Source organism: Acanthopagrus latus, chromosome 11 (genome assembly GCF_904848185.1).
Source record: "Acanthopagrus latus isolate v.2019 chromosome 11, fAcaLat1.1, whole genome shotgun sequence".
In the NCBI taxonomy this organism is placed as follows: domain Eukaryota; kingdom Metazoa; phylum Chordata; class Actinopteri; order Spariformes; family Sparidae; genus Acanthopagrus; species Acanthopagrus latus.
In genome coordinates, this window is record NC_051049.1 from 15,338,538 (window position 1) to 15,364,621 (window position 26,084).

General features: G+C 40.8%; 2 protein-coding genes across 9 annotated transcripts; both read right to left on the reverse strand.

Annotated features, from left to right (window-relative positions):
- Nucleotides 1–4,581: 4,581 nt before the first annotated feature.
- On the reverse strand, nucleotides 4,582–11,879 carry mindy4 (MINDY lysine 48 deubiquitinase 4). Of its 6 annotated transcripts, none has more exons than XM_037115940.1 (18): nucleotides 11,515–11,879; nucleotides 11,076–11,195; nucleotides 10,778–10,983; nucleotides 10,408–10,681; nucleotides 10,050–10,303; nucleotides 9,869–9,927; nucleotides 9,655–9,770; nucleotides 9,431–9,547; nucleotides 9,250–9,341; nucleotides 8,927–9,028; nucleotides 8,719–8,782; nucleotides 6,979–7,044; nucleotides 6,804–6,871; nucleotides 6,630–6,693; nucleotides 6,346–6,507; nucleotides 5,457–5,553; nucleotides 5,155–5,233; nucleotides 4,582–4,963 (listed from the first exon to the last, which is right to left on the reverse strand). In XM_037115940.1, the coding sequence occupies exons 1-18, from the start codon at nucleotides 11,572–11,574 to the stop codon at nucleotides 4,915–4,917; spliced, it is 2,049 nt and encodes a 682-aa protein (XP_036971835.1). In that variant the 5' UTR covers nucleotides 11,575–11,879; the 3' UTR covers nucleotides 4,582–4,914. The 6 variants fall into 6 exon arrangements, 3 of the variants coding, with proteins under 3 accessions (XP_036971835.1, XP_036971834.1, XP_036971836.1); XM_037115939.1 differs by having other exon boundaries at nucleotides 5,457–5,637; nucleotides 11,515–11,878; XR_005077936.1 differs by lacking the exons at nucleotides 4,582–4,963; nucleotides 5,155–5,233 and having other exon boundaries at nucleotides 6,616–6,693.
- A 1,192-nt stretch (nucleotides 11,880–13,071) lies between these two features.
- nexn (nexilin (F actin binding protein)) lies at nucleotides 13,072–25,250 on the reverse strand. 3 transcript variants are annotated; one of them, XM_037114193.1, is made up of 15 exons: nucleotides 25,060–25,250; nucleotides 21,895–22,334; nucleotides 21,587–21,784; nucleotides 20,052–20,136; nucleotides 19,793–19,941; nucleotides 17,702–17,902; nucleotides 17,438–17,611; nucleotides 17,169–17,357; nucleotides 16,612–16,803; nucleotides 16,135–16,179; nucleotides 15,560–15,754; nucleotides 15,142–15,363; nucleotides 14,569–14,757; nucleotides 14,067–14,430; nucleotides 13,072–13,931 (listed from the first exon to the last, which is right to left on the reverse strand). In XM_037114193.1, exons 2-15 carry the CDS (start codon nucleotides 22,279–22,281, stop codon nucleotides 13,918–13,920), a joined length of 2,604 nt encoding a protein of 867 aa, XP_036970088.1. In that variant the 5' UTR covers nucleotides 22,282–22,334; nucleotides 25,060–25,250; the 3' UTR covers nucleotides 13,072–13,917. The 3 variants fall into 3 exon arrangements, with proteins under 3 accessions (XP_036970088.1, XP_036970087.1, XP_036970089.1); XM_037114192.1 differs by lacking the exon at nucleotides 13,072–13,931 and having other exon boundaries at nucleotides 14,047–14,430; XM_037114194.1 differs by lacking the exons at nucleotides 13,072–13,931; nucleotides 16,135–16,179; nucleotides 25,060–25,250 and having other exon boundaries at nucleotides 14,047–14,430; nucleotides 21,895–22,281.
- Between the last annotated feature and the right edge of the window lie 834 nt (nucleotides 25,251–26,084).

Sequence of the window (26,084 nt, forward strand, 5' to 3'; positions counted from 1 at the left end):
TTACTTTTTTGTTGTTTTGTTTACTTAGTGAAATAAGTAGTTCTAGTTCAGTTCTAGGAGAAAATGTCAAATCTTAGTTATTTAGAAAATGTCCATTTTTGAATAAAAGATGTTGCAAAAAAAGAAATAATGAAATAATCCAGATCACCCTTAGTTTCAGGTAACCCATGGTAACCATGTGTTTAACGTTACAAAGCTTTTTCCAAAGCTTGCAGAAACGTGGATGGAAACTCTGAGTACTTTCTTGCAAACCCCTTTGAGGTTGTATGAAATAACTAACAAAACTGGATTTCCTCACAGACTTGCTCCAGCGGGAGTAATTGTTTCTTCTGTTTTCTGGCTGGATCGTTTCTGTGCATCATGTTCCTGCACCTCTCTGATGCAGTCTCCTCTGTCTCTGCTCCTCTGAGCAGGTGTTAGCATGACCAAACTCTCCACTTTAACTGGAGTTTGTTGCAACATTTCTGGCAGATTCCTGTGTTTGTATCACACACTCCATCATAACTGACAGATATCTTGGACTCAACAGGATGTTGAGCAATTCAAGCTCAAAAGAACCAAGTAAACCTTGGATGGGAGCAGCGAAAACTGAAGAACTTCTTATAATAATAACGCACTTTACATGCAGTTATTGTAAGAGCAGCATTAAAGTGCAGGACATTTTTAATTGGATGGATATATTTGAATGTAAGTGGTAATTATAGAATGAAATGCTTTATGAAAGCATCTGTGGGCAAATTGCCTTGGCATGAGTTGCACAGTTTAAGAAGCGTAACTGATTCTAGAAAACTCATTCCTAATGACAGTAATTCTATGAACGATGTGTGCCTCCCATTACAGACCTGGAGCCTCAGACCAGCTTACAAATTTGAGTAAACTGGCGGCGACCTGATCCATCTTGACTTCGTGCCAGACAAGAAGAGTGTTTATTTTCTCTCAAAAGAGTCTGCTTGTTGGCCCTTTTTAGCCGTCACAGCAAACACTATGTATGAGAATTATAACAAGTAAAGCTACACAGAGCTGCTCTAATGCAACTTACCACAGCAAGAGTTTGAATTATCTCCCCTTACAGTGACACGATAAAGTCCTGACAAAATAAGCACATCCGACATTCTTCTTCCTGTCATGTTGTATCATCTTGTACTGAGACTTGCGCCTGGGGAATAGTTACACTGATTGTCTGCTGTTTTTATTGGGGAAGTGAAATAAATATTGAGCCATGCACACATAGGGATGCTGATAGGCAAGCTTCTGAAGCAAACATACGCTAAGCCAAAGATTACAACAGCTCAGTTCTCACGCCAGCATGTCTCTACAGACTCAGCAGGAAACATTTCTTACGTTGGATCATGCATTATTCAACAAAGTTTGGCTCTCCGAGATCATTAAAAAAAATTTATAAAATCATCAACGGAAGCTGTCGTGAAAAGGCTGGAGACTGATATAACATAGAAAGAACAGGCTGTCTTTGAGTGGAAGGATCCCACCTCTGTGATTGTGATGTCAACCCGTGCAACACGTTTCCATCTTCATATGAAATGTTCTTGCTCTTTGGGGCCATAAAATGGACGATTGCCTCTCCTCCACAAATCCCAGCTTCCCTCAGGAGCAGAGGAGCTTAGAAATGTACGCTCCAACAAATTCCTGGATATTTCCCAAACCTGCCAAACCAAAGAAAAACAAAAAGTGCCTCCTCTTGGCTTATTGCGGTCATCATTATCTTCATCACCTGGGACAATTAATGGAAATTGGGTGACGTTTTCAGCCAAAGCTGTAAAAGGATTAGGCAGCTAAAAATACGGCTTGCACCTCACAGGGACGGGCAGGGGATCCCTTTCCCTCTGGGTGGCCAGGGCAGGGACACCGGATCCTAATCTGAGGAGGATATCACTTATCTGAAGACAAACAGCGCAGATTAGGAGAGGAGACAGAAGATGCACTGGGGACAGCATGTGGGAGGGCTCTAACACAATTACACACGAGCATCAAATCCCCCCTCTCATACCTCTGAGAGTGCGATAAATAGTAAATGGAGACCAAAGCCAGGCCATTTTCTTCCTGTCAGACTGCAGCTCAGCAGGAGAGAGGACCCACCTTCGTGTCTTAACTACGAGATAATCACCTTCAAACGCACGGTCGTGCTCCCTGAAACACATCAAGTAAGAGGCTTAGTTATAGAGTTATTGTTCTTTATTCTGCACAAGGAGGCTCCGATTTGGACTGACAGCAACACCAGGCTTTTGCAGCAGACTCTGGACTTCTTCCAAGCTCTGAGTTGATACCTGTCTACCAAATAAATGGATTGCCCCATTTGCTGCATTTGATGGACTTTGAAATCACACACACATCCGTGATTTGATTAGGCCTTTGGCGCTATACTAAAATGTTTCACGCGCCAACTATTCGGGGAAGATTATGACCTAAAACCTAAACATGGCTCCTCATGACGTACATAAAACTCCCCCCATCTGCAGTAGAATTTCGTGGCAAAAGTAAACACTTTAATCCAATTTCTTAGACCCCACGGCCTTCGTTCAAGCAAACCATCGTATTTATAGTGATCGCAGTAGCCTTGATGGCTGTAAAATTGTTGAAGGGGGCTCATTGATTCACTCCATGTCTCATGATTAATTCATGGCTCTTCCAATGTGTTCTGCAGAATGTATAAATTCCTACATGAGTCACCAATAATATACATTCAGATAATACAGCCTCCATTAGGATTTTGAAAGCTGAACGATGAGCGGATTGTCATCACCACAGAGAGCTCTTCTCCGCGATTTTCATCGCTCCAAAATAGACACATTATGGATACGATTGCCTTTGACAGATTTAATAAAGCAAGCAGCTTATTGTTCCATTATATGTTGATAGCTGCTTTGAACATCTTTTGGACCGCAGCATTGCACTCCCAGGGTATTGTACAGACACTGGTCATTGTAACACAAGACAGTTTTGTAGGACAAAGAGATGCTGCAGCCGTATGTGCGCGCCAGATGCAGTGTCTTTGATGCCGTGTGCTGGAGGTGTTGGCACAGGCCTCTCCCTGCCACCTACTCTGCGTGCCCCACACTGTGTGCTCTGACGCCTGCCATGGCTAATACTAAACGCACTGATTAACTGCGAGGCATCTCTCAGCTGCCTCTGCCGCTTCACAAGTCAATTCTCAATTAGCTTGAAGGGAGCTTTGTTTCCTTTTTTCTTTTTTTCTTTTTTTTTTTTTCTTTTTAGGGAAAAATTTGCAAAAAGAAATTACATAAATGTTAATTTGTCAAGTGTGATAAAAATAAATGCCTCTAATGCACACAGTGGAAAGTAAATGGTGTCAATTATACAGCGGTTCCAGAAACTCTGGGTTTTAGTCGTGTGAGAAGAAAGAAAGTTCCCTTCAAAAGTACAGGCTTGTCGAAGAGGCCATTTTTTGGGTCTCGAAAGGTGCTGGTGCATCTTTGTGACTTGTTGAAATCACAGGATGGAATTTCTGTCTTTTCCTGCAAAGCTGGTGAAAGTGTACTACTGTTATTGTAGCTATTATAGAGGTTGTCGGGTCGCAGTCCCTAAGCTGCAGATAACTCTGCAAAAGAGGTGAACAAACAGAAGAGGAGCCACATAAATAAATCTGGAGAACTTCCCATTCAATTGAGCAGCGCGTGGATTATCAACTATGCGTGACTAAGCTCCTCATAATCATGAGATATTATTAAGGAAAACATCACAGTCCATCACAAATGAAAGGCTGCAGGGTAGGGTGAAGAGCAGTGGAGGAGGAGAAGTGATGCTCTGGAGAGCCTCATTCTAACACCAACCAGCTGCAGGTGTTGAGCTGCTTCAGAATCAGCTGTTTCCAAATCAGCTTTGTTTCCTCTCTTTTTTGAGGAGAATGAGAATGTGAAGAAGAGTGAGGAAGAAAGATCAATATTTAGAGCACATGCATTTGTTGACCTGTTTTTAAAAAAAAAAAACATGAGGGCAGCAGAGAACTTTTATTTTCACAAGCCACTTGCCTAAGAACCTTACTTAATTATATTTATATATATATATATACAGTAAAACTACATTTCAGCAATGTCACAGTAGGTTTGTAGTTCTTTTTTTTCCAGTTTCAGTTAAAAATGTCTTCGTTAAGAAGGACATAACCATCACAGAGTGGAGACAGGTGAGGTATTGTAATGATTTTATTTTCCATCCCAAATTAGGTCTGCAAAAAAGTGTAAAAGTGTATTTCATTTAATCTGAAATCTTTACAGTACATTATCTCAAACTGATCTCATTTAAATTGTAAACATGTAATAAAAGCCATTATTATTTTTTGGTCAAAACCATCTATTTCCATATTTTATAAATCTATCATACAAAAGGCAGTTAGAATATGATGGGAAAATATATATAATATATATAAATATATATAAATATATATATATATATATATATATATATATATATATATATATATATATATATATATATATATATATATATATATATATATATATATATATATATAAACTACAGGAATAAAAGGCCTCTGTGGTCAATAGTGTCTCATGCAGCAAGTTACATTTCAACAGCAACACAGAAGAATACATTTTCCTCCAAACTTTAATGCTGTGCATTTTAATATACTTATTGCTAGAATTAAAAAAAACAAAAAAACAAAATAAAAAACACATACACACACAGTAGTTGTACTCTTCTCACTCTTCTTTTGCAGGCAACATTATTCAAGGCTGATATGATAGGCCATACCAGCTGAACTTGTATTTTATGATATGTAACATCAAGGCCATCATCTCACAAAAACAATAGTGATGCTATAATCTATAGGGGAATATGATGGAGACATAATAAAATATTGGGAAAAACAAATATCTATATTGGTTATGCAAAATGTTTGTCAATGTACCATATGATCCGTCAGAGAATAGGCTCTGTGTTGTTCCAATTAACGAACGCATCCTTCCACCTGAGAAAGATAAAGAAATTTAACTATTTAAGGCATTTACAGCTGACCCAGATACAATGTACATGATCCTTCACAACAAATAGCTGTCTCTGATATCTGAACAACCCTCGATCAACAGCAATTAACGTCAACACACTGCGGACATTATTGTGCATGTGGGTCTGTGTGTTTAAAATCACAAGGATCCTCACCTTGTTCGGATGCAGTGCTCCAGTGGTGGAATGAGATCAGTGTCATCATCTTGACAGCTCAGGGCCGATCCGCCAACAGCTGAAAGTACACAACGCTTTCAATTCAGGCACACGTACAGCGAGTGCACAGCAAAATAACCAAACACTTCTCAAGCATCAGCAAGAGATCATTTAGAGCACATTATAATCAGAAATCACCCTAATACCCTTATTTACATTATTCATATTGTTCATAACAAGCAGAAGACAAAGTCAAGAAAGGACATGTGCATTGATGATGTGCAACAAGTGATGCCACATACAGACAGTGAGGCGGATTTCCTCCTGCTGATTGGCCAGGCCGTCATAGTAGTAGAGGTCAAACTCCAGACCTTTGTCCTGATTGGTCAACAGCTCCCTCTGCAGGGCAAACAGCACACTGAAGTGGCTTTCACTGCACACCACCCAGATGGGGTAACAGGGAGTCTTCAGGTAAGCTCCTACCTTATATAGAGGAAAATCGAACACAACAGAGTCAACACAACAAATACCAGGATCCTGAGACCAACGCAGCTCATTCATTTCCATCAACAAATGTATCGTTTTTGACATGTTACTAACTTATTGTCACTGTATTGTTTGTTCACGGCTCCTGACTTAGAAGTAGACAGTTTTCCGGGGTGTACATGACGTTAATTTTTGCAAGGTGTTTACTGAGAAGAGTATTGTGAAAATTGAAGGAGAACTTCTTACACTCATCACCCTGCCCATAGTTTTTCCTCTCTCCTCAATTCTAATAAATCAAAAAGATTGAAGACTTAAATAAAAATGCAAAATCTGCTAATAATCACTGTTTTCTTACATCAGCTTCACCATGCAATGTTCCTCCTAAAAGCACATCCACATGTTCATGATGTAATTATTTACCAGCCTCTTACAATTTACTTTACACAGTTGAACTTCAACAACACTACTGTTGACAGCCCATTGTCTTTAGGTATCCTTCTCTCATGTATGTGACATACTGAAAATAATCATGTTCAGGTTGCTATAATATATGTTGACTATCATGTAAATCTCCTGAGGGTCTTAAGAGCATTCTTTGCTGTTATAATACCACCAGCAGCACTTCTGAGCTCATGATTACAATAAAGAATGCCTCCTAAGGCCTTGTGTTTTCATCTGTCTAGCAGCTGGTCTTTCAGCACTGACCTTACAGATGTTATAATGCTCAAATAAAGACAGAAAGCCAACGTCACAGTGGCCCTTGATTCCCTTGAGTAGAGTCATGTTGCCATTGCCTGAGTCCAACTCCATGTCATTGTCAAATACATTAGAAACTGCTCTTCCACAGACCAACAGGTTGACCAGCTCCTGGTGGAAACAAATTGAAAAAGCAATCTTAGTAAGCAGAGTATATTTTAGGTAAGCAGTTAGTTGTGTTGATTACATTGAAACACCTGAATCACAAAACACACACACAAAAAAAGTGAAACCTGAGTGCAGTAGCCATGGGCTCCAATGAGCGTGGAAGAGGCCACATCCATATCCTCTCTTACTCTTCAGAAAGAATAAAGAAAAAGCCCAATAACTGTGATGTTCAGTCATCTTACTATGGTTTTATACCACACGTCATGCTCAGTTATAGAGCTTGTAAAGGCATAACATACTTTTCAATGGATCGAGAGAGAACAGCAGATATGGTCAGGAGGATGCATCCTAACGGTCCAGTTTCAAACTGTGGATAAACAGATCAGAGCCAGAATGGTGGAAACTGTGCATTTGACAGGCATAAATGAACTGAGGATACATTTTATTCTTCTGCAGATGGGGTGAGTCCCTCACCTGCTCAATATGCTGCTCCAGAAGCAGCTGCAGGTCCTTGATGCTATCCACAGTGAAACATGTAAGCTAAAATGAAAAAGGTGGTTAAAGTTCCACTCCAGTGCACGTCATAAATGTTTCATAAATAAGAATACCATTTTCACTCCAAAGCTTCAGTGACGCTCACTCATTAAATTTTTAACATGGGAGGGCACACAAGCTTTCAAACTCATGGTTATTATTGGAACAGCAAGGCCAATTCCTTTATTTTTTTCTGTTTTCTGAAAACATTTGGGTTTGACACCAAAATATGAATATGAGACAAGAGATCAGTATGTCAGCATCCATTTCCAGGTATTTACATCTAGATCTGGCAAAACATTTAGAGGACTGCACCATTTGTTTGAACCCACCCGTCTTGCAAAACTGAGCAAAACTACTGGAACATGTAACTGACAGGTGTTTTTTTGCTGTCCAGGTATTGCATTGATTATTCAAACAATAAATATCACTGAATGTCTACTCTCAGGTTCAACTTTGGGCTTTGCCTTTGCAGACTGCATTTATAGTTAAAGAGGTGTAATCAACATGAAGACCAGAGAGCTGTCTATGGAAGAAAAGCAAGCAATTTTAAAGCGATGAGAAAATGGAAAATCAATCAGAGCTATTGCACAAACATTGGCCATAGCCAGTACAGCCATTTGGAATGTCCTGAAGAAGAAAGAAACCACTGGTGTACTCAGCAACAGATGTCGAACTGGTAGACGAAGGAAAAACATCAGCAGTTGATGACAAAACATTGTGAGAGCTGTAAAGAAAAACCCTAAAACAACAGTCCGTGTCATCACCAACAACCTCCAGAGGGCAGGAGTGAAGAGATAACAATCTACCGTTTGCAGAAGACTTCAGGAACACAAGTACAGAGGCCACACTAGAAGACCACTCATATAAGAATAGGAAGGCCAGATTGAAACTCCAAAAAAATAATCTGAGTCAGAGTTTTACGGACTGATGAGACAAAGATTAACCCTTACCAAAGTGATGGAAAGGCTAATGTGTGGAGAAAGAAAGGATCTGCTCATGATCCCAAACACACCAGCTCATCTGTGAAAGAAGGTGGAGGTAATATCATGGCTTCTTCTGGGTTGGGCTCGTTGATCTTCACTGATGATGTAACACATGAGGGCAGCAGCAAAATGCAACAAAGAGAGAATGAAGGGAGAACCCCCCGAAACAGATACAGACTGGAAGAGGCTGCAGTGAAAGTGTGGAAAAGCATCACAAAATGATGTCAAACCCAAATGTTTTCAGTGTGTTTGGAGGGGGCTGAATACTTTGCTGTTATTATCAGTCTAAAGAGTCCGGACAGGAGGGATGACTTTGGCTACTGTACCCACCTCCAAAGTTTAAAAATCCAACTTGATGAGCAAGCGATGAGCTGTTGTTTGCGAGGACAGCTAACCTTCCTTTGAATATTGATTTGGAGGTCGATTACTGAGGTGACCTTTTAGAAACTGATAGAATTAGCACAGCAATGATTACAAGTGCCCCACTACAATATTAAAGTATTTCAATGAAAAACAATACATATGAACAATAAAACAACTTTTTAGACATAGTAGCCTAATATTTTTCAAACGCAGCCCACTAACAATGACCCATCAAATACTCTTGAGCAATGTTTGATGTAATAGCAGTTGATCAGAGTGCAACATTACTTCTCACATTCCAACAGGTGTGTATCAGTCGGCATCTCTGTACCTTTTCAAGCACTCCTTCAGATCTGAAGTGTCCCGTTGGGGTGAAATTATTTCTCCCTGAGTTTCTGTTTTTAAAATATTGGGGTTAAAACAAGCACACAAACTGTTTAAACCAATGCTGAACCTGAAACAGCAGATTCATCATTTCTGAAATCAGTGGGTCAGTGGTAATCACGTGGAGGATTAAGAGAATAAAAGTATGATCTTACATGGTGATTGTGGCTTGCTTTTCCTCACCAGCTCTCCACAGGATTTCAGCTGCAGCTAAAACAAGACACTTTCTTCGGGTGGTGTTGGAAGGTCTTAACCTCCTGAGAACAAAGCAGCATTTGAGTGAAAAGCATTCTCCAAGCCAAAGCTTGTGTGGGGTAATTATACAGTTAATGCCACAATGCCGAGGTCAATACTTAAAACTGGCTACCACGCATGCTTTGATGTGAATTAATGACTGTAAAAAGCATTCAAGTGATTGCAATAGGGCCAACGGAGGGTCATTTTATGGGCCAAAGCTGTAAATGGAAGGATAACTTACTGAAGGCCTGTATCACTGCTTCTGATGTGTTCAAACAGCAGCTTCTTTAGAGTAAAAGCTTGGATGGATGCCAGAACTCCACAAGGACCACCCTATAAAATAAATGCACAGGGGTCAGGACACCATAAATTAATGAATCATAGGAATATCTGTTTTCTGAATTGGCACACTTAAAAATAACCTTTTTCTGCACAATTCCATATCTCAGGTCATGGCTTTCGGAGAACGTGAAACCCTGATTCTTCCACTCAACATTGAAACAATTTAGGCCAGAACCAAGAAGAACTGCTTTCAATTCCTGCAGATAAACAAAAACAGAGAGCAAGCAGGACAAATAGAAAATCAAAGGTAACCACAAAAACTGCCCCTAGAATTTCTGAAGAAACGCTGGCATAAACAACCAACCATGGCCGTGTGTTGGTCCATTGGGCGGCCACTATAACTGTGTTCTTTGATGCTTCTCTGCAAGGACACTTTGGTGAATTCTTGCAGATCGTCATCTTCGTCATCATCAACATCATCTGGAAATTGATTACCATACTGTCAGCAGTGACAGATAAAAAAAAAGAAAAAAACAACAAAATCAATGGATACTACCTGTCCTTTTCTAAATACTTACCTAAAACCATCTCAGACACATCCAAATCAGCCACATTTGGCCTGGTCAAAGACTTAACTCTGAGGAATAAAGACAATCTACATAAACTTTTAAACATACCTCAATATGAAAATAATTTAAAAAGTATTAAACTTTGGAGTTTCAACAGGCAAACAACACTCAGCAGCTTAAAGCCATTTACTTTTGGGTCGTGGGTATGTCTTGTTGGACTTTTTCTGAGCTGCTTTCCCTCTGCTTTCTCTGTGGAGCATTCCGCAACTCCCATAAACCTCCTATGGAGTTGGCTGGGCTGATTTCCGTTAGGCAGCCATCTAAGCTTTTCTGATGTAAGCCAGACACTAAAAGCTGATCTTTAGACTGCCTGTTTTCTTCTTCTTTTCTGAGCAGCGGCTGGGCCACTTCTATCCTTCGATTCTGTCTTTTTTTGCTTGATTCCTAAAAGGAAAAACACACAAACCACAACAGAACAAAGTATGATGAATGTAAGTAATATCATGACTATGGTCAGGTTTTTAAGAAATGCATCAGAAGTTCAGTACCTGAGGTGTGCAGGCAATTGGTCCAGCCATCATGCCACGTCTAATTCGATTAGTTCGGCTCCTTTGGGTGCTCTCAGTGATGGAAATCTTTTTTTCTGGTTCTTTCCTGATGAAGCTGTCATTGTTGTGGAGGGGAACATCCATCGGCTGGCCTTGCTGGTATTCTGAGTCGTAAGCCCAGAAACCTGTTTGACTATGACTGAGCATTCTGTCTGTTTCAGGCAGCAATGATGTGGGTACAGGCTGAGAAAGGCAGATTTCTTCTATATCAGACCTGCGATGGAGACCCCATAAAGTTAAAAAAAACAATTTTCAAAAAGTCAAATCAGCACGAAATAACGTATTTAAAATAACTGCGTTAGTGAAACACCTTAATTTGATAGCTGGCGTGCTACCCTCTGTCTTTGTGTCATCCATCGATGTTGGTGTTACTGCAGGAGATTTAGCTATGGCGCTGACCATTGGCGTAGACAGCAGGGGATCACTTTCACTACTGGTGATCTTGTCATTCTTAAGATCCTTGATGTGATGCCTCACAATAATCTCCAGTAATGTTTTCAGGGGCGAGTTCTGAACCTGCAATTGCAAAGAAAAAGTCAGCTGCAGACTTGTTTGTCTTTCGTTATACGCTTGCACCGCAGCAGCCGACGTCCAGCTCCAGGACATACCTTATTCTTTCTATAGAGACCCTCCATGTTGAGTATCTGCCTCAGGTGGGATCTGTTGTTGATACTGGCCTCTGTGCGTGGATGCTCCTCATCCATACAGGCAATCGTCCTCTTCAGTCCCTGCGGATTAGCAGTTTTCCATTTTGCGACCTATTAGGCTCTTTCACTAGGAACCACATTGACACTACCTTTTTGTTTTTTTTGTTTTGTTTTTTGTTTTTTTTACAATGTGACAGTTACCCTACCTGAATATTAACATTTGATATTGTGCCAGTTGTGACAGCAGAAACTGATTTCAGAGCTGAATGTTAGGGGCACAAATTTGACTAATAACGAATGTCGTTGCTACACCTGGGTAAATTAGTTCTCTAAACTCTTTACCATCGCTGGAGCTGCGGCTAACGCTAGCTAGCGAGCCCTGCTAACATTCTGCACTTACCTTTCGACTCAAATATTCCCGCACAAGGGACGAAGAAACCTCCTCTACTGAAACGGCCATGGTAGTTGAAACGTGTCCCGGGTGCGATGGTCTTCTTGTCGCATAGATAATCAACACGAAGCTGCTCCGTCGGTAGCATTTAGCAAACCGACTAGCGAACCATAGCAGGGCTGTGGGATGTGCTGTGCTGCGCCACAAAATGCACTGATGTACATCGCCGTGTCAGACCGCTGACTGGTCCCTGAAAACATCCAGATGTGCTACAGATCAGTGAAACGGCGCCATTTCCGGATTTAATGTTCGCCAGTGTTTGTTTCCATGGAGACGCTTGTTTCTCCGCTCCTCATACAGGACAGAGCCGAGGACACGCCCCTTCCGGTTTAGACGGGATACCCTAATCCTAATCTTTGTAGACATCTCGTTTGAATAGTGCCCTGAACTAGCTGTATCTTTTTCAGTGTAAACAATTAAAGTCAATGAAGTCTCGGTTTAAACACCATCTAGTTTGGTGATAAACCTCTCTGTGAATTACATACAGTAATATAGTGCAGAAAACGTACTAAAAAATTTGAAAATCACAATAAACCTCGTCATACTGATACTTGGAGTCACATCAAGGGTTGTTTGTTAGCTTTGAAACAAGCTAATACACAAGAAAACTCTACAAGGTTTAAGTTGTAGGGTTTTTTTTTAATGTACAGTCATGTTTCATTAGTTTTACAACAAATGGTGGCTTTCCTGTCTTGGAAAATGATCTTCAAAATTGACAAACATCATAGCCATAAATTCATAGCACAACTCAAGAGGGATCAAAAAAATGTATTTTTTGAAATAGCAAGGGAGGGATGAAACCAAATTTTAAAAAAGAATAGATTAAAAAAAAAAGTTTGTACGGTAGTGAATGGAGAAAGACAAATATTTTTTCGATTCTGTTTGAATTGTGTCATGAAACACACATGTCATGTTTGTCAAATTAAGAGATCATTTTCCAAGTCGATAAAGTCACAGTTTGTCGTTAAACTAAGGAAATATAAGACTGTATTATAAAGAGGCAGCGACCTGCCAATAGCAATGACTCACAATAAAGCATTAATAACTCAATTTTGACATTTGGTCCATTGTCGAGACATGACAACAAATCAACTAATAATGCAGGAACCACCGTTGTTGATATATTAGATGAGCAAATTCCCCCCAGATTTTTTATAATAATGAAACTGCCATAAAACAATTGACATGCACTGAACCAGGGTATGTAGGGCTTCTCTGGGTCTGGAGCCTTGAGGCAGATGCCCACCAGGTACAGTTGGTAGTCCAGTCTAAATGAGCAGGGGTCTCACCTAAATATTGCTTTGCTTAAAGACCGGCAAGGGTGAAAAGGGAGTGAAACAAAATATTGCAATTGGCCATCAAATTCGAAAGATTCTTTTTTTTTTTAACATTCAGGTTTGTAATGAACACAACGATGACAGACCCACGTTTTATACCAACTTTAACCCCATAAGATATAGTCAGCTCTTCCTCATGCAGCCATTAAAGACACAAAAAATGTGTTATTGTTGTTCATTTTATTAAAACATTTTCATTTATAATATATGACAAATATTCAGGCTAGCCTATCTTTCTCTCCATTATCAAACCATAAAAAGGTTACCTACCGTCCAGCACAATTGAATTATGACAACTGTATCAAGAGTATTTCATTCAACTCAAAAAGAAAAAGGGGGTTTGGTAAATGAAAAATCAACATATCAAACTTTTTTTTAGATGCTGCACTTTAAAAAACTTTATCTGAACCTAAAGAGTTTCACTGAAAGGATCAGGATGTACATTTGATTTCAAATTGTCTTGTTCCTGCAGTACTTAATATCACTGTCAACGGACCTTTTCACTGTAGGATGACAAACATGTTACCAGCCAAGTATCACAATATACCATTTACCAACCGCATGTTGATTCATACTGATTGAGATGTTGAGCAGTAGTAGAAGGACATCTAATCTTTTTTTTCTTTTACATCAGTGCCTCGAGTATAATGTTTGCTATGTACGGACCAGAAAGTGTGATATGTACAACACAGTACTATGATACATAAAATCAGCTGGTGTCACAAATATCAGAGGGGCCTCACAGCGAAGATTTTTGAACAAGAACACACAAGGGTCACGTCTATTTTTTGGCACAGGTAAATGAGACTCTAACAGGGAGTGCAGCTTTACATTTGAGCGATACGTAAACAACATCTTGCGTCTGTTTTGTGTTGTGTATCCCTCCCTTAGGAATGCCAAGCATACTGCTATTTTCTTCCCTCTGCTGTTTGACCATACCGTGAGGGACAAAGTTTTACAAAAGGAGTGAGAGACAACAGGAAAGGTTTCCAGGACATGGAAACATGGAAGGGCATCAGTAGTCATAGGCTGCAAGAGAGAAAACAGAAGAGCAGTTATCCACATCTGCCGCTCGGCTCGAACTGAGGAGGAAGAGGAGCATGCGATCCACTTCACAGAGGAGAGGTGTCGTGCAGGCATGCAGTCACACCAAGGTGGTCTTACTTTCTATTGTGAGGATGCAGGTGCTCGCCGCGGTGCCTCTGCTGTTCACGGCCTTGCACATGTACTCTCCCTCGTCCTCTGGGAAGGTCTCTGGCAGGTAGAGGCAGTACGTCTCTCCCCTCTCTATATACTGATAGTCCTCACAGTCCTGGAGCATCTCCCCCTCAAACCACCAGGTCACCTCCGGCTTGGGCTCCCCGGTGATCTTAACGGTGAACCGCACAGGCTCCGAGTCCACCACTGATTGATTTTTGAGGGGCTTCTTGAACCATGGAGCCCCCGACCGGGCGTGATCCTCCTCATCTTCGTAGGCTGCAGAGCCGTTAATGATGCTACCCTCGTCCTCCACATCGTCCTCCTTCTTCTGCAAACAGATGAGAGAAAATTCAACCTTCAACTGTTGCCAGGGTCAAATCAACCTCGGGCCACACTCGTGCGGTGCTCTCATGCATTAGGGATGATGTTGCATTTGCTGTATGGTCATGAACATGGGAGATTTTACCTTCTGGAGGGCGGCATCAATCTCTTGCTGCTCAAACTGCATCCTCTGCAGCTTCTGCTCCTCTATCCGCCTCCTTTCCTCATCCTCTCTGGCTTTGGCCATTTGCTCAAATCGGGCTTTCATATCCACCTTCTGTTTGAATGGTGACTCCTCGGCCCTCGCAGGAGTCGATTCTCTTTCCTCATCCTCCTGTGGCAAAAAAGGAATTTATATGTGACACTGAAGTGCTTTCCCCCACAGGGGACAAGAGACTTTTGGAGGAACTTAGTGTGTTTCCCCTGCAGGGACCAGGGTCTAAAGGTCTAGGTGCTGGGACATTATTTTACCCCCAAAAAGTCCCTGCCCATGGGGTAGTACCGTCCAAAGAGTTGGGGGTGGGGCTTTGAGCGCTGGTCAATAATTGCAGCATTTTATATCTGCCATCATTTTTAAAAATGTGTGGCAGCAAACTAGTTTCTTGTTAATTGTGATGTAACAAATTTGAGAGAAGCAAACAGCAGATTTTGCCCAGAAGGATGGGAAAGATTTTAACTTTATTTTTCAGGTCCCTGTGCAATGTATGTATAAGCTTACCTCCTGGAACCTCTCAGCTTCTCTCTCTTTAATTTCATCATCTATGGCCTTCCTCCGTGCTCTCTCCATCTCTATCTTTTTCTGAATTTCCTCTTCAGTCAGCTGCTTGATCTTCTCAAATTTGGACTTGAGGTCCTTGGCTTGGATGGAGCCAGTCCTCTTGAGCTTGGTCAGTTCTTCATACTCCTTGCTGACAACATCCGAGCTTTCATTCACTTCGTCCTGTGAGACAGAACCCCATTCATTTATTATTCATATATTCATCGCAACAAGATACGCAATGCTATGAATGAACCTTTTGGAATTCAACAGATGTGCTTGGAAACAAGTGCTGTGTTCTCAGGCATTGTTGGCTGAGAACGTTAAACAGTATGTGATGGACATGGTCGACACAACTGTTCATCTGTTTCAGACTGACCTCGCCCATCTCTTGTCTGAGTTGTTCAAATTCCTGCTTCTCCTGCTCCATTTTCTTCTTGCGCTCCTCCGCCTTGCGTCTCCTCTCAGCCTCCTCCTTCTCTTTCAGAAGCTCTTCAAAGTTGATCTCCAGTTTTCTTGGGTGCAGCGCCTCCTGAGATTCACTCTTAACCATTCCTTCCTCTTCATCTAGTGCCTGTACACATAAAGCACACACAAAGGCATTTCTGTTGAGGGGTGAACAAAGGGACTGCATCAAGCGTGACATCCTTGTTGTGTTACAGTTGGCAGTTTATAAGAGACGAGATAGTTCAAATGCGCAACTACCGTACTCACCCATTATTAACAAAATGTCAAAAACTAAGCCGGAGCCATTCTCATTGTTGCACATCTAAAAACAACATGCATCCCCCAAAGAGACATATCATCTACAGACCTTGATGCCCTTTCACTTGCATGGAATAAATTAATAAAAAGAAAAAATAAATAAAATAAAAAGTCTTATATAGCTACAGCATGCTTTGTTCCTCTTATTTCTGTGTGAAAAATATGAATTTGAAATTGAAAGTATCTTACTGTTTCATCTCCATATCCAGACCTTTCCTTGTCCAGTCCAGGGCTCTTAAAGAAATAATTTTGACAAAGGTACAGCAATGCAATTTGAGCCCATCAATGATATTCACTGACAGAAATCATTCATCTTCATCCAATTAGAATCAATTATGTATAGTATTAAGAGTGAAAAGCTAAAGTGGGTGTTAATTGGATGCAGACCAATATTCTTTTGGTCATAACAATATTAATTCCCAATTGTTTTATTGATGCTTTCATAAACTCTTACAATATGATAAAATATAAATAAAGTATGTATGTACATGCTGTTAATATGTGTTTTTGGTCAATTTATCATTTTATTATAGTGCACTTTTTCATGTTCTTCTAAAAGGGAAAGCAGCGCAGCAAATGAAGTCAGAGCCAGAAAAATTCAAACTACCTTTTCTGATACGCTAATGATCAGCGAGGTACATGCATGGAGGCTGCATGTAGACTTACCATGTTCTTGCGGGCCTCAGCAAAGAGCCTCTTCTCCTCCTCCAGTCTCCTCCTGGCCTCCTCCTCGGCCTTCTTCTGCTCCTCCTCTCTTCTCTGGCGTTCCAGATCCTCAAAACTGGCACATATCTTCCCGGGCTTACTGCCCTCCAGGTTGAGCAAGGCCATCAGCACCTCATCATCCTCATCTACAAGCTGAGCAAAAAACACAGGGCACACAGTTAGCTTTGATAGCTGTAGACGATGGTACAGTCATCGTTTGACAGTTTCATGTAGCCTTTGAAAATGAGGCAGTTTTCGGGCAATGTTTTCCCTTAAAGGGGTATTTTGACCTTTCATTTGCTACGCTTATTCACTTTTTGGCAGAGAGTTGAATGAGAAGATTGGCTCAGATTGTGCTAGCCGGTGAGTTTTGTTACCTTTATATAAAGCAACAGTTGTTTTGTTTGTGGCCTCATACTTAGCCAAAAGACATATCTGTATCTGTCCATTCAATTCATGCTGCAACCAACAACTGCCTTAGCGTAAAAGCTGAAAGAGGGAATAAGAAGCATACTGACCATGCTCTTCCTGGCTTCGGCAAACGCTCTTCTCTCCTCCTCCATTCGTCTCTTGGCCTCGTCCTCGGCTTTCTTTCGCACTTCTTCTACCCTTTGCCTCTCAAGCTCTTCAAAGCTCAGCCTCAGTTTTCCAGGTCTGAGCTCCTCCTTATCTTCCTGAGCAGGCTGAGCATCCTCCTCGTCTTCTCCCTAATAACACGCAAAAGCGTCATTAGCACAAGGAAATACAATGATAGTAAAATAGCACACCTTCTGAGAACTATTTTTACCATTCCCAGCCTGGCCTCTTCAAAAGCTTTCTTCTCCTCTATCAGGCGGCGTTTGGCCTCCTCCTCAGCCTGCTTCTTTCTCTGCTCCTGCCTTTCCCTCTCCAACTCCTCAAACGTCAACTTCAGCTTTCCAGGGGTCACCTGCATCTTATCTGAAGGCTTCTCGTCTTCATCCTAAATCCAAATCAAAGTGAGAGTATAGTAGACTTAATCTGCAATGCACAATCGTTAAGGTAGCACGCGTTCCTTTCTTCATCTTCCTACCAGCTGAACAACCGAACGCCGCTTGGCATCCCTGAAGGAGCGCTTGTTTTCGTCGTATCGTCTCTTTTTCTCTTCCTCTGCTCTCTTCACCAGCTCCTCCTCCCGATTCTTCTCCATGTCTTCAAAGTTCATCTTGATTCTGCCCGGAGGTCGTGACGACTTGGCTGGAACCACCCGCACCAGGATTGTGTCATCTCCTTCCTGAAAGGTGTTTGATATCAAGATTATCCAAGGTATTTCAGCTGTTGCCAAGGAATAAAGATTAATCAATCTACATGTACGACCAACAAAAATAGATTTAGAGGATGTTGACAACAATGCATTACTTAAGAATCAGAATAGGAATTCTTTTATTTGTCCCGCAAACAGGGAAATTTGTGTGTCACAGCAGCCAAAAGACAGTAATATTACAAAAAATAATGGTAATTGTGAAAAAGAAACAATATGATAAAAATGGTAAGAAATAGAAATATACATTATATAAATAATATGTACAAATGTATACAATGTAATGTTATTGATAAATAATAAATATGGGTATGAAAATTGCCCAATTAGTGTAAACCAAAACGAGAAATGGGTTATGTATAGAGTTTTTATTGCACAGTGAGGTCTACTGGGAGCAGTGCTGATTGTAGAGTCTGACAGCAGCAGGAAGGAAGGACCTACGACACCTCTCCTTCACTTATAGTACATGTAATTGATTTTTTATTCATACATTGTCATACTTTTACTTACGATAAGTAATGGAGCTAAAGACTTTTGTCAGCCACTCTGAAACTCTGAGCTCTTGTAGCTGACGTGACATACTAACTGGCCAGTAGTACTGCAGTGGTGAAAACAAATTCAGGTCAATCTCTTTGCAGGCCCACATGCACAGACTGGGAATAAGAGCATGTGGGTGGGTAGGGGGCAACACCATTATCCCTAATGTCACCATTTGCAGTAGGTCAGAGTATGGGTGTCAGTCTAAGATAGCAGAGTCTAATTCAGTCACAGTAAGGAGGTCTGGAGCTAATTTAGCTGCTGGAAGGTGCGGGAAACAGTTGCCAGTCATATGCTGTCTACACCTGGCAGCACTGAGAGCCTAGAGTCCAGTTGTTTCTAGGTCGTTAAGTCAGTGCTTCCTTACATCTGAACAGGAGCATTCTAAGTTTGAGACATTTCTTAATTTCTGCTAAAAGATCTGTATTATAACTCTGTATTTTTATATTTGGAGCCACAACGGAATTAAGGATTAAGAATTAAAGAATAAATTACTAGAGAATTACAGATCCATGACCCCTCCCTATAAGGAATACAGTTCTGGTGGAGAAATAGTAAAAAAAATCCTTTAAAGATATGTTGTCTAAAAACAGTCAAGTCAGTCTAAATAATGTCTAAGTTTTGATTATTGAACTTTATTGTAGAAATAATACCTAAGTTGCTAAAAACTCAGTAATTTCCCTTAAAAATTACCTTAATTGTTGGTAGTTAGCTGCTACCCTGTTCTTTTCTGAGTTGTAAAGAAATATTAAGAATAAAAAAAATGATAATATAAAATAAATAAGTTACTATTACAATCATGCCCTCTTAAAGATTTTTGCACAGCTGTTGAATATATACAGCACTGTTAGCACCATTACACGCTTGACTCTTCTCATTGTACTTGCGCAGAAGTAGGGCAAAGAAGTAGCAGGTAATTGCCTGTAATCTGGCACAAGAATACTTACGTCACCATTCCCAAGAACTACACTGTCTGAAGGTATAATAATAGGCCCCATTTAAGTCCGTCTGTCTGTACTATACTGAGGGAAGATATTCATTGGATTTACATGACATTACATTACGTCTTGCTCTGTGGGATGAAATGAAGGTGACCCTTTTTACCATGAGTTCAACATGAGTTCAACGCTACTGTTGATTTCAGACCTATATCCAGCATCTGCCAACTATTTGGAAATGCCACTTAGAATAACTCGCCCGAGTGGCAGCTGAGGATTACCTGAATCATTACAGATACGAGTGCCTTATCATCAAGAGGCAGTGCCGAACCAGACCTGCTGTCCCACTTCCCCCGGTGAGACGTTGTGCGAGTACATGTTTACTTACCTCGGCTGCTTTCTTGGCCAATTCCTTCTTTATTTTGGCCTTTTCCATGTTGTCCTGGGCTTCCCTATTCTTCCGCTCTCTTTCCATCCTCTTCCTTTCTTCCTCTTGTCTTTGTTTTTCCATTTCAGCAAACTTCCCCTTCACACTACCTGAGGATTTCACAGGTCACAACACAAGCCTTCAGCCTCCTCCTCTTCTTCAGAGCTCCCTCATCGAACACTCATCTTTCTCACCCTTTACACCCCTTTCTGTGTCTTACCTGTGATTTTGGGGACGTAGGATTTTTCTACCTTTGATGGCTTCACCTCTTCTTCCTCATCACTGGAAGCGAGGAGTTCTTTTATCTGTGGCGGATCAGATGGAGAGTGGTTACGGTTTAGCTGGGATCATCTCCTTTGCCACTCAGGAGCCATGCTGGTCCCAGCAAGAACAAAGGTCTAATCCCTGCTAATAGCTGGGTCATGTGACCAGCAGGTGGACCTCTGATTGGGCCGTGGTGTTCTGGCACAGTGAGGAGATGAGCGTAGGTGTCCAAGCCTGGCCAGCTATGGCATTTCTGTACACGGGGATGCTGTTCTGTCTCACTGTGTATCACTGATAATCCACTCACCTACCGCCGTATCACTGCATTGATTTCACCACAGACGATCTCAAAGACAAGCTGTCTCGACCTCTCAGCCACTATCTCCACCACACCGCATGTCACCGTCAAACACATTAAGTATGACATGCAAAAAAGGATTTTCTTTCATTATTCAGGGGATTCTGAGGTCTGGCAAAGCTCAATTCAATTCAAAATATGAATTGACTTGAGCTTTACCAGACCTCAGAAGCCTGCTTCACATCTCAGCTGGAGGCTAGCAGCTCAAAGGTACATTATGAGGTCTGGTTAAGCTCGCTTCTCTCTAACTCTGCACCACGAGATGCATGTCATTTTTCAGCCTCAACTAACACTGACTCAAGTGAGCCACAAAAGGCTTAAAGGTCCAGTGTGTCAGATTTATAGTCAGATTGCAATTGAGGAGCCCTCACCTCGATCCTCCCTTACGGTGGCCACTATGGATGAAGACCCTCTTCCTCTATAATTAAAGCTCATTCTAAGATAATGAGGGCACAGTGATTCTTAGTCTCAGGTGATTATGCACTAATTGAGATAGTTGTTTAAATTGTCTTTTTTTAAATTATAAATATTATATTCTACATCTGCCAATAGATCCCAGTAACTCCTAAACACTGGACCTTTAATCCAAGTGTTTCCACACATATGTCATAGAATCCCAAAGACCTGTAAACAAAAAGCAAAATCGGTGGATTCACCATTAATTTTCTGTCAAATCGAGTATTTAATTACCTTTCTGTAACTGTAATTGTTCCAGCACTTATTTGAAAAAAAATATTCCCTGTCATGCTGCCTAGTTTTTTGGTATGTGTAAAATTTGGGATCTGGTTTGCAATTCATAATTTAATAGAAATGAGCTGAACAATGCTTTGCTGCACGACATGCATTTAGGATTGTGGCAGATCCATCAGAGGACTGCGTGTTTCAGTCCATTAGTGTTCCTTTTGCACATTAATAGAGTAAATTAGCAAACTTTTCTTTTTTTGTGAAATCAAGCACAAACTGAAGTTAAATGTTGCATGAACTGATTATTAATTGGTTAAGTTTTTAAAATGCTGTGTTGTGAATAGATAGACGGTGAATTCTCACTCAAACTGCAGCCTCGTCACCCCCGTCATGTCTCATCATGCCATGCAGGTCACAGTCGGAGGTTAGTGGGGTTATCAGTCTTTGACCTGCATCTTCCTGCGGTTCCACTCTCTCTCCTTGACATATTGTTCCTTCCTCTTCTGCTGCTCCTCCTGGTTCCTCTGCCTGCTGCGCTCCTCCCTGGCCTTCTGCATCGCCGCAAACTTGTTCGTCACATCCCCCTTGTCTTTGTTCAGCTTTGGCACGTAGCTTCTGGCCACCGGCTTTCTGGATCGGAGGAGTTTCTGTGGTTTGACAGTGAGAGGGGAGATGGGATTAAAATGTTTTCTGCAGCATGTTTTCTCTGAAGGGCTACATCTAGCTTAGCCCGTTACGTATTATCTTCCACACTCACCTTTTTCTTAAGTGCCAAATCAGAAATAGTCTGGTCTTCGTTTGCGTCAGGCTCCTCATCCTCCATTGTCGTTCCGTCCTGTGCTACACCATTGACAGAGTCTGACCTCTCTTTTTTCTCCTTGGCTGTGTCGTCTTTGTGCTGTACACCGTTCACGTGCGTCTCGTCGGTCTCATTACTTCCTTCATCATTCACATGCCGAGGATTTTCATCCTCCACGCGTGACGTCTTCTCACTTTTCTCCTCGACCTTGTTGTTAACATTTTCCTCTTCATGTGTCACGTCATCTTCCTTATTTTCTGCATCACTTATGTCGTGCTCATCTTCATTTGCAAAATCATTGATGTCCTGGGCGACTACAGCCGCAACCTGCGCGACCTCAGTCATGTTTTTACCACAATGACCACAAAGTTGACAAGCAGGCTCTGTTGAAATGTAACCTGCAAAATAGAGGAAGAGCGGTCCAAATGTTAACTGTGTGGTTGGCATTGTGCAACAGAAATGTGACCATAGAACAAGCTTTTACCGAATAATACTATGTATTTCTTTTTAAATACAGTATACTAGTTATTAGTGTTGTGAGAAATATCAAAATACCGATACATAACGATTCTGGCGGTTTCCATATGGATTTTTATGCAGAAATCTGTGTTTTTTTTTCTCTCTCTTCTCCAACACATAGCCATTCTGAAGGTGCAACATGTTAGAATTGATCAATTAATTAAATAATGAATATAGAATGTGAATATGTATTGTGTTACAAAGATATGTATACTAAATTTAGCAAGCTAACCAGCTAGCCCCAACCTGCCCAGGTGGAAAAGTCCTATGTAGGAGTGTAACTAACGACTGTTTTCAATATTGACTTCCCTGTCAATTAGTTTGTACTATTATTCAATTAGTCGTCTGGGCTTTAGGAAACTATGATTGACATTTCTGACTATTTTCATTTTATACACCAAGGCAAAAACTGAAGTGTCCCTTTTGTCCCGAGCAACAGTCCACACCCTAAAGATATTCAGTTTACTATCATATGGGCTAAAGAACCAGAAGATACTTGCTTTTAAGAATCTGTAGCCATAGAATTAAGCTTTTATTTCTTGTTTGAAATAAGTAAAAACAAATGAGTCATGAATGAGTCTTTACCAAGTACATCAAATTGTTATGTAAATAATTACATGAGATAACAACCTTATGTTAGGCATACCAAATTAATTCATGTGGAACCTGTTGACAAACTCTTATTATGTCAAACCGATTACAAACACATGAATAAGATGAAAACTTAATGTTTAAATGAATTGAACTTAATAAGATGTATGTTGGCTAAGCTTAAATATATCTTCTTGATCATCTAAGTAATATATTAATTGGCTTTGTTACTGTAATACAAGTTATTTACATTAGATGGCTTTAACATCTTTACTTTTAACTTACCAAATACAATTTCATGGAATCTGACAAAATAAATTAAAGTCGACATTTCCATTTTTTGAGTGTGCCAGTGGTGTAATGAAAACCCTCCCCAGTCTCTCTCAATTCCCAGTTTGCTTTACTATCTGAGCTAACTAGCTTACAGCAGCTACAGTCAGCAGCAGTTAGCAGTTACTCCAGTATGCTGCCCCCTATTTGTTATGAGCACGAATTCTACAGGTGGTCAATTATTACATATTGCACCTTTAATTGTTAAGTGTCACATTTCAAGTTCTAAGCCATGTGAAAGGCCTCTGAGCTTGTACCTTTCTTGATGACTTTGTGCTGGACTGGTTTGCTGGGGTTTCTATGTGTGACAAGCACTCCTTGACCATAAAGTTAGGGGCAAATACGGCTGCTCCAGTATGTTGAGAAAGAGTGCAATGGAAGCTTGCTGCTGACCTCTATTTATAGTCCACTTGTGGGGGCAGGACATGTGATCATGGTTATTTCTGACGACTGATAGGCAGTTGGACGGAGCTCAAGTTGGCACCCACATGTCGCCCCACAGACCCTTGACAAAATGGCCAGACTGAGAGCGAGACAACTGGATGAATGAAAGCTGTTTGGACTGTTAAGTCATCCAACACTAAAGCTGTTGCTGTTTATCATTGTCCTCAAATACCTTTTATATTCAGGTATGATGATCAGTGTGACGTGATGCAGCTTATCGGGCGCATGACCATTTCATTGGCGAATGGAAGTGAGAATGCACAGTGTAGCTTATATCTGGCCAAAGATCATCCCATGTCCCACTGGTTTTTAAATATGTTATCAGTCTAGTTGATTGTTGGCTTATCTTAAAATGTCCATCCCACTGAGGTCTTCTGGCTGGCTTTACTACACAACCTGAAAAGAAAACTACATCTGACTTGCAATTGTAATTAATCAATTGCATTTTCCAGTTCATCAATGTGTAATCATTGATTCACAAACACACAACACAGGACAAGACAAGAGTGTCTGGAGTCAGAACAATAAAGAACACTCATTCCTGAATTGAACATTACATCTGGCACTGAAAACAATTCTGGTTTCATATTGCCAGTTGTATTATAAACATTAATTATTTGATAAACACAATTTCTGATCATAGGGTAAAACTGCATACTCTTTTGTAATAGGTGCTTTGGGATTTGTAGGATATTATGTGTATATTTGGTATGGTGCTTAAAAAAAATCTCCTACAGTATATGAAAACAACAACAACAACAACAACAACAACAACAACAACACACATTTCATGCAGAAGTCTACTAATCTGATCAAGGTGTTTATGAGAGTATGACAACTGGTAAATTAACACTTTGCAGTTACTTCAAAAACTTTACGATCGGATAGTGATGCCCTATTTTATGTACTCAGCTGGCACAAAATATCATGACAGCGTGTGTCAGTAAAAGACACATTCACAGAGAGATTAATGTGTTAATTTATCAACAAAACAGCCAATCAGAATAAGTGTGCTCCTTTTCCTTTAAGTCTGCAGCAGGCCTGTGACTGTAACCAAACACAGGTCAAATAGTCTTGATTTACACTTTTAAGATACCTGCTGCACCTGATGTTCGCCACAAATAGAGACTGTGATTGAGCTGTTTAAGTTAACGTTTGACTTGCTTTGACCTTGCTGCACAAAGATGATGAACAGGCCTTTTTTACCCTCCATCACCTCGGTATAAAACAGGACTTTACCTCGTTGGACGCGCTGTCGTCCTCCTGTGTTTGATTCAAAACAAAAGAAAAATTAAAAAAAACAGAAAATCCCCTTGCGTCGATAGAAACCAGAAGGAGCGAGTCTCAGGCCAAGCGGAACGATCCGAGATGCGACCACTTTGTGAACCGACTCGACTGGCTGCTGGTCGCAGTTTCCATAAAAGTACCGTTACTTTCCACCGGATACTGCATTCCGCACGCGCCCGCCGCAGGTTCAGCTGTCGCCTCGTGCGCGCGCGCACACACACACATGCGCGCACACACTCTCATCAGCTGCATAAATACTGTTAATGTCTGTCTTCTTCAAAAGTCCCCAGCAGAGACTAATAGGGCCAATTGTACTGTTTTTAATGGTTAGTTAGTTTTGATTTATCCCACGGATTCACTTTGTTTATCTCAAAATCGACTAATGAGACTATAATTAACTCACTGATGTTACTTTAATGTCTTTATAATAGACATGATGCTGAGTCTGGTGTCTGCGATTGGAGAAGTCCCTCCAAAAATGAAAATTAGGTCATTATCTTCTCGCCCTCCTTCCGATGGAAAGTCAGGTGAAGTCTCATAACTCAACAGGCAGAACAGCTTTGCAGCATTTTCCTCAACATCCGAAGTAGATGGGGACTTGTTTTAAAATATGAAAGAAAAAAACAGCCACTAAACATAAACCAGATAAAGAATAAAGGGCTCCATAAAGTTTGTCCGGCTTTATCCAAATCTCCAAAATCCTCAGCACCCACTTCAGGTGAGGTGTGTGTACTAGCACTCTGAGCTGAGCAGCTACAGTGAGGACTGTTGCTTGAAAGAGGTGTAAATACTGTCTTTTTAAAATCAGTTTGGGATGTCGGGACTTCCAGAGTTTCCGATTATGCTGGATGAGCTGTACAAAGCCATTTTATGTGTTTTTCATTTACTCCAGTTGTTAAGGGGAATGCTGCAATGCTGTTTTGATTTGAAGCTCCAAAAGATGTTGTGTGGACTACAAAACTTCACCTGATTTACCA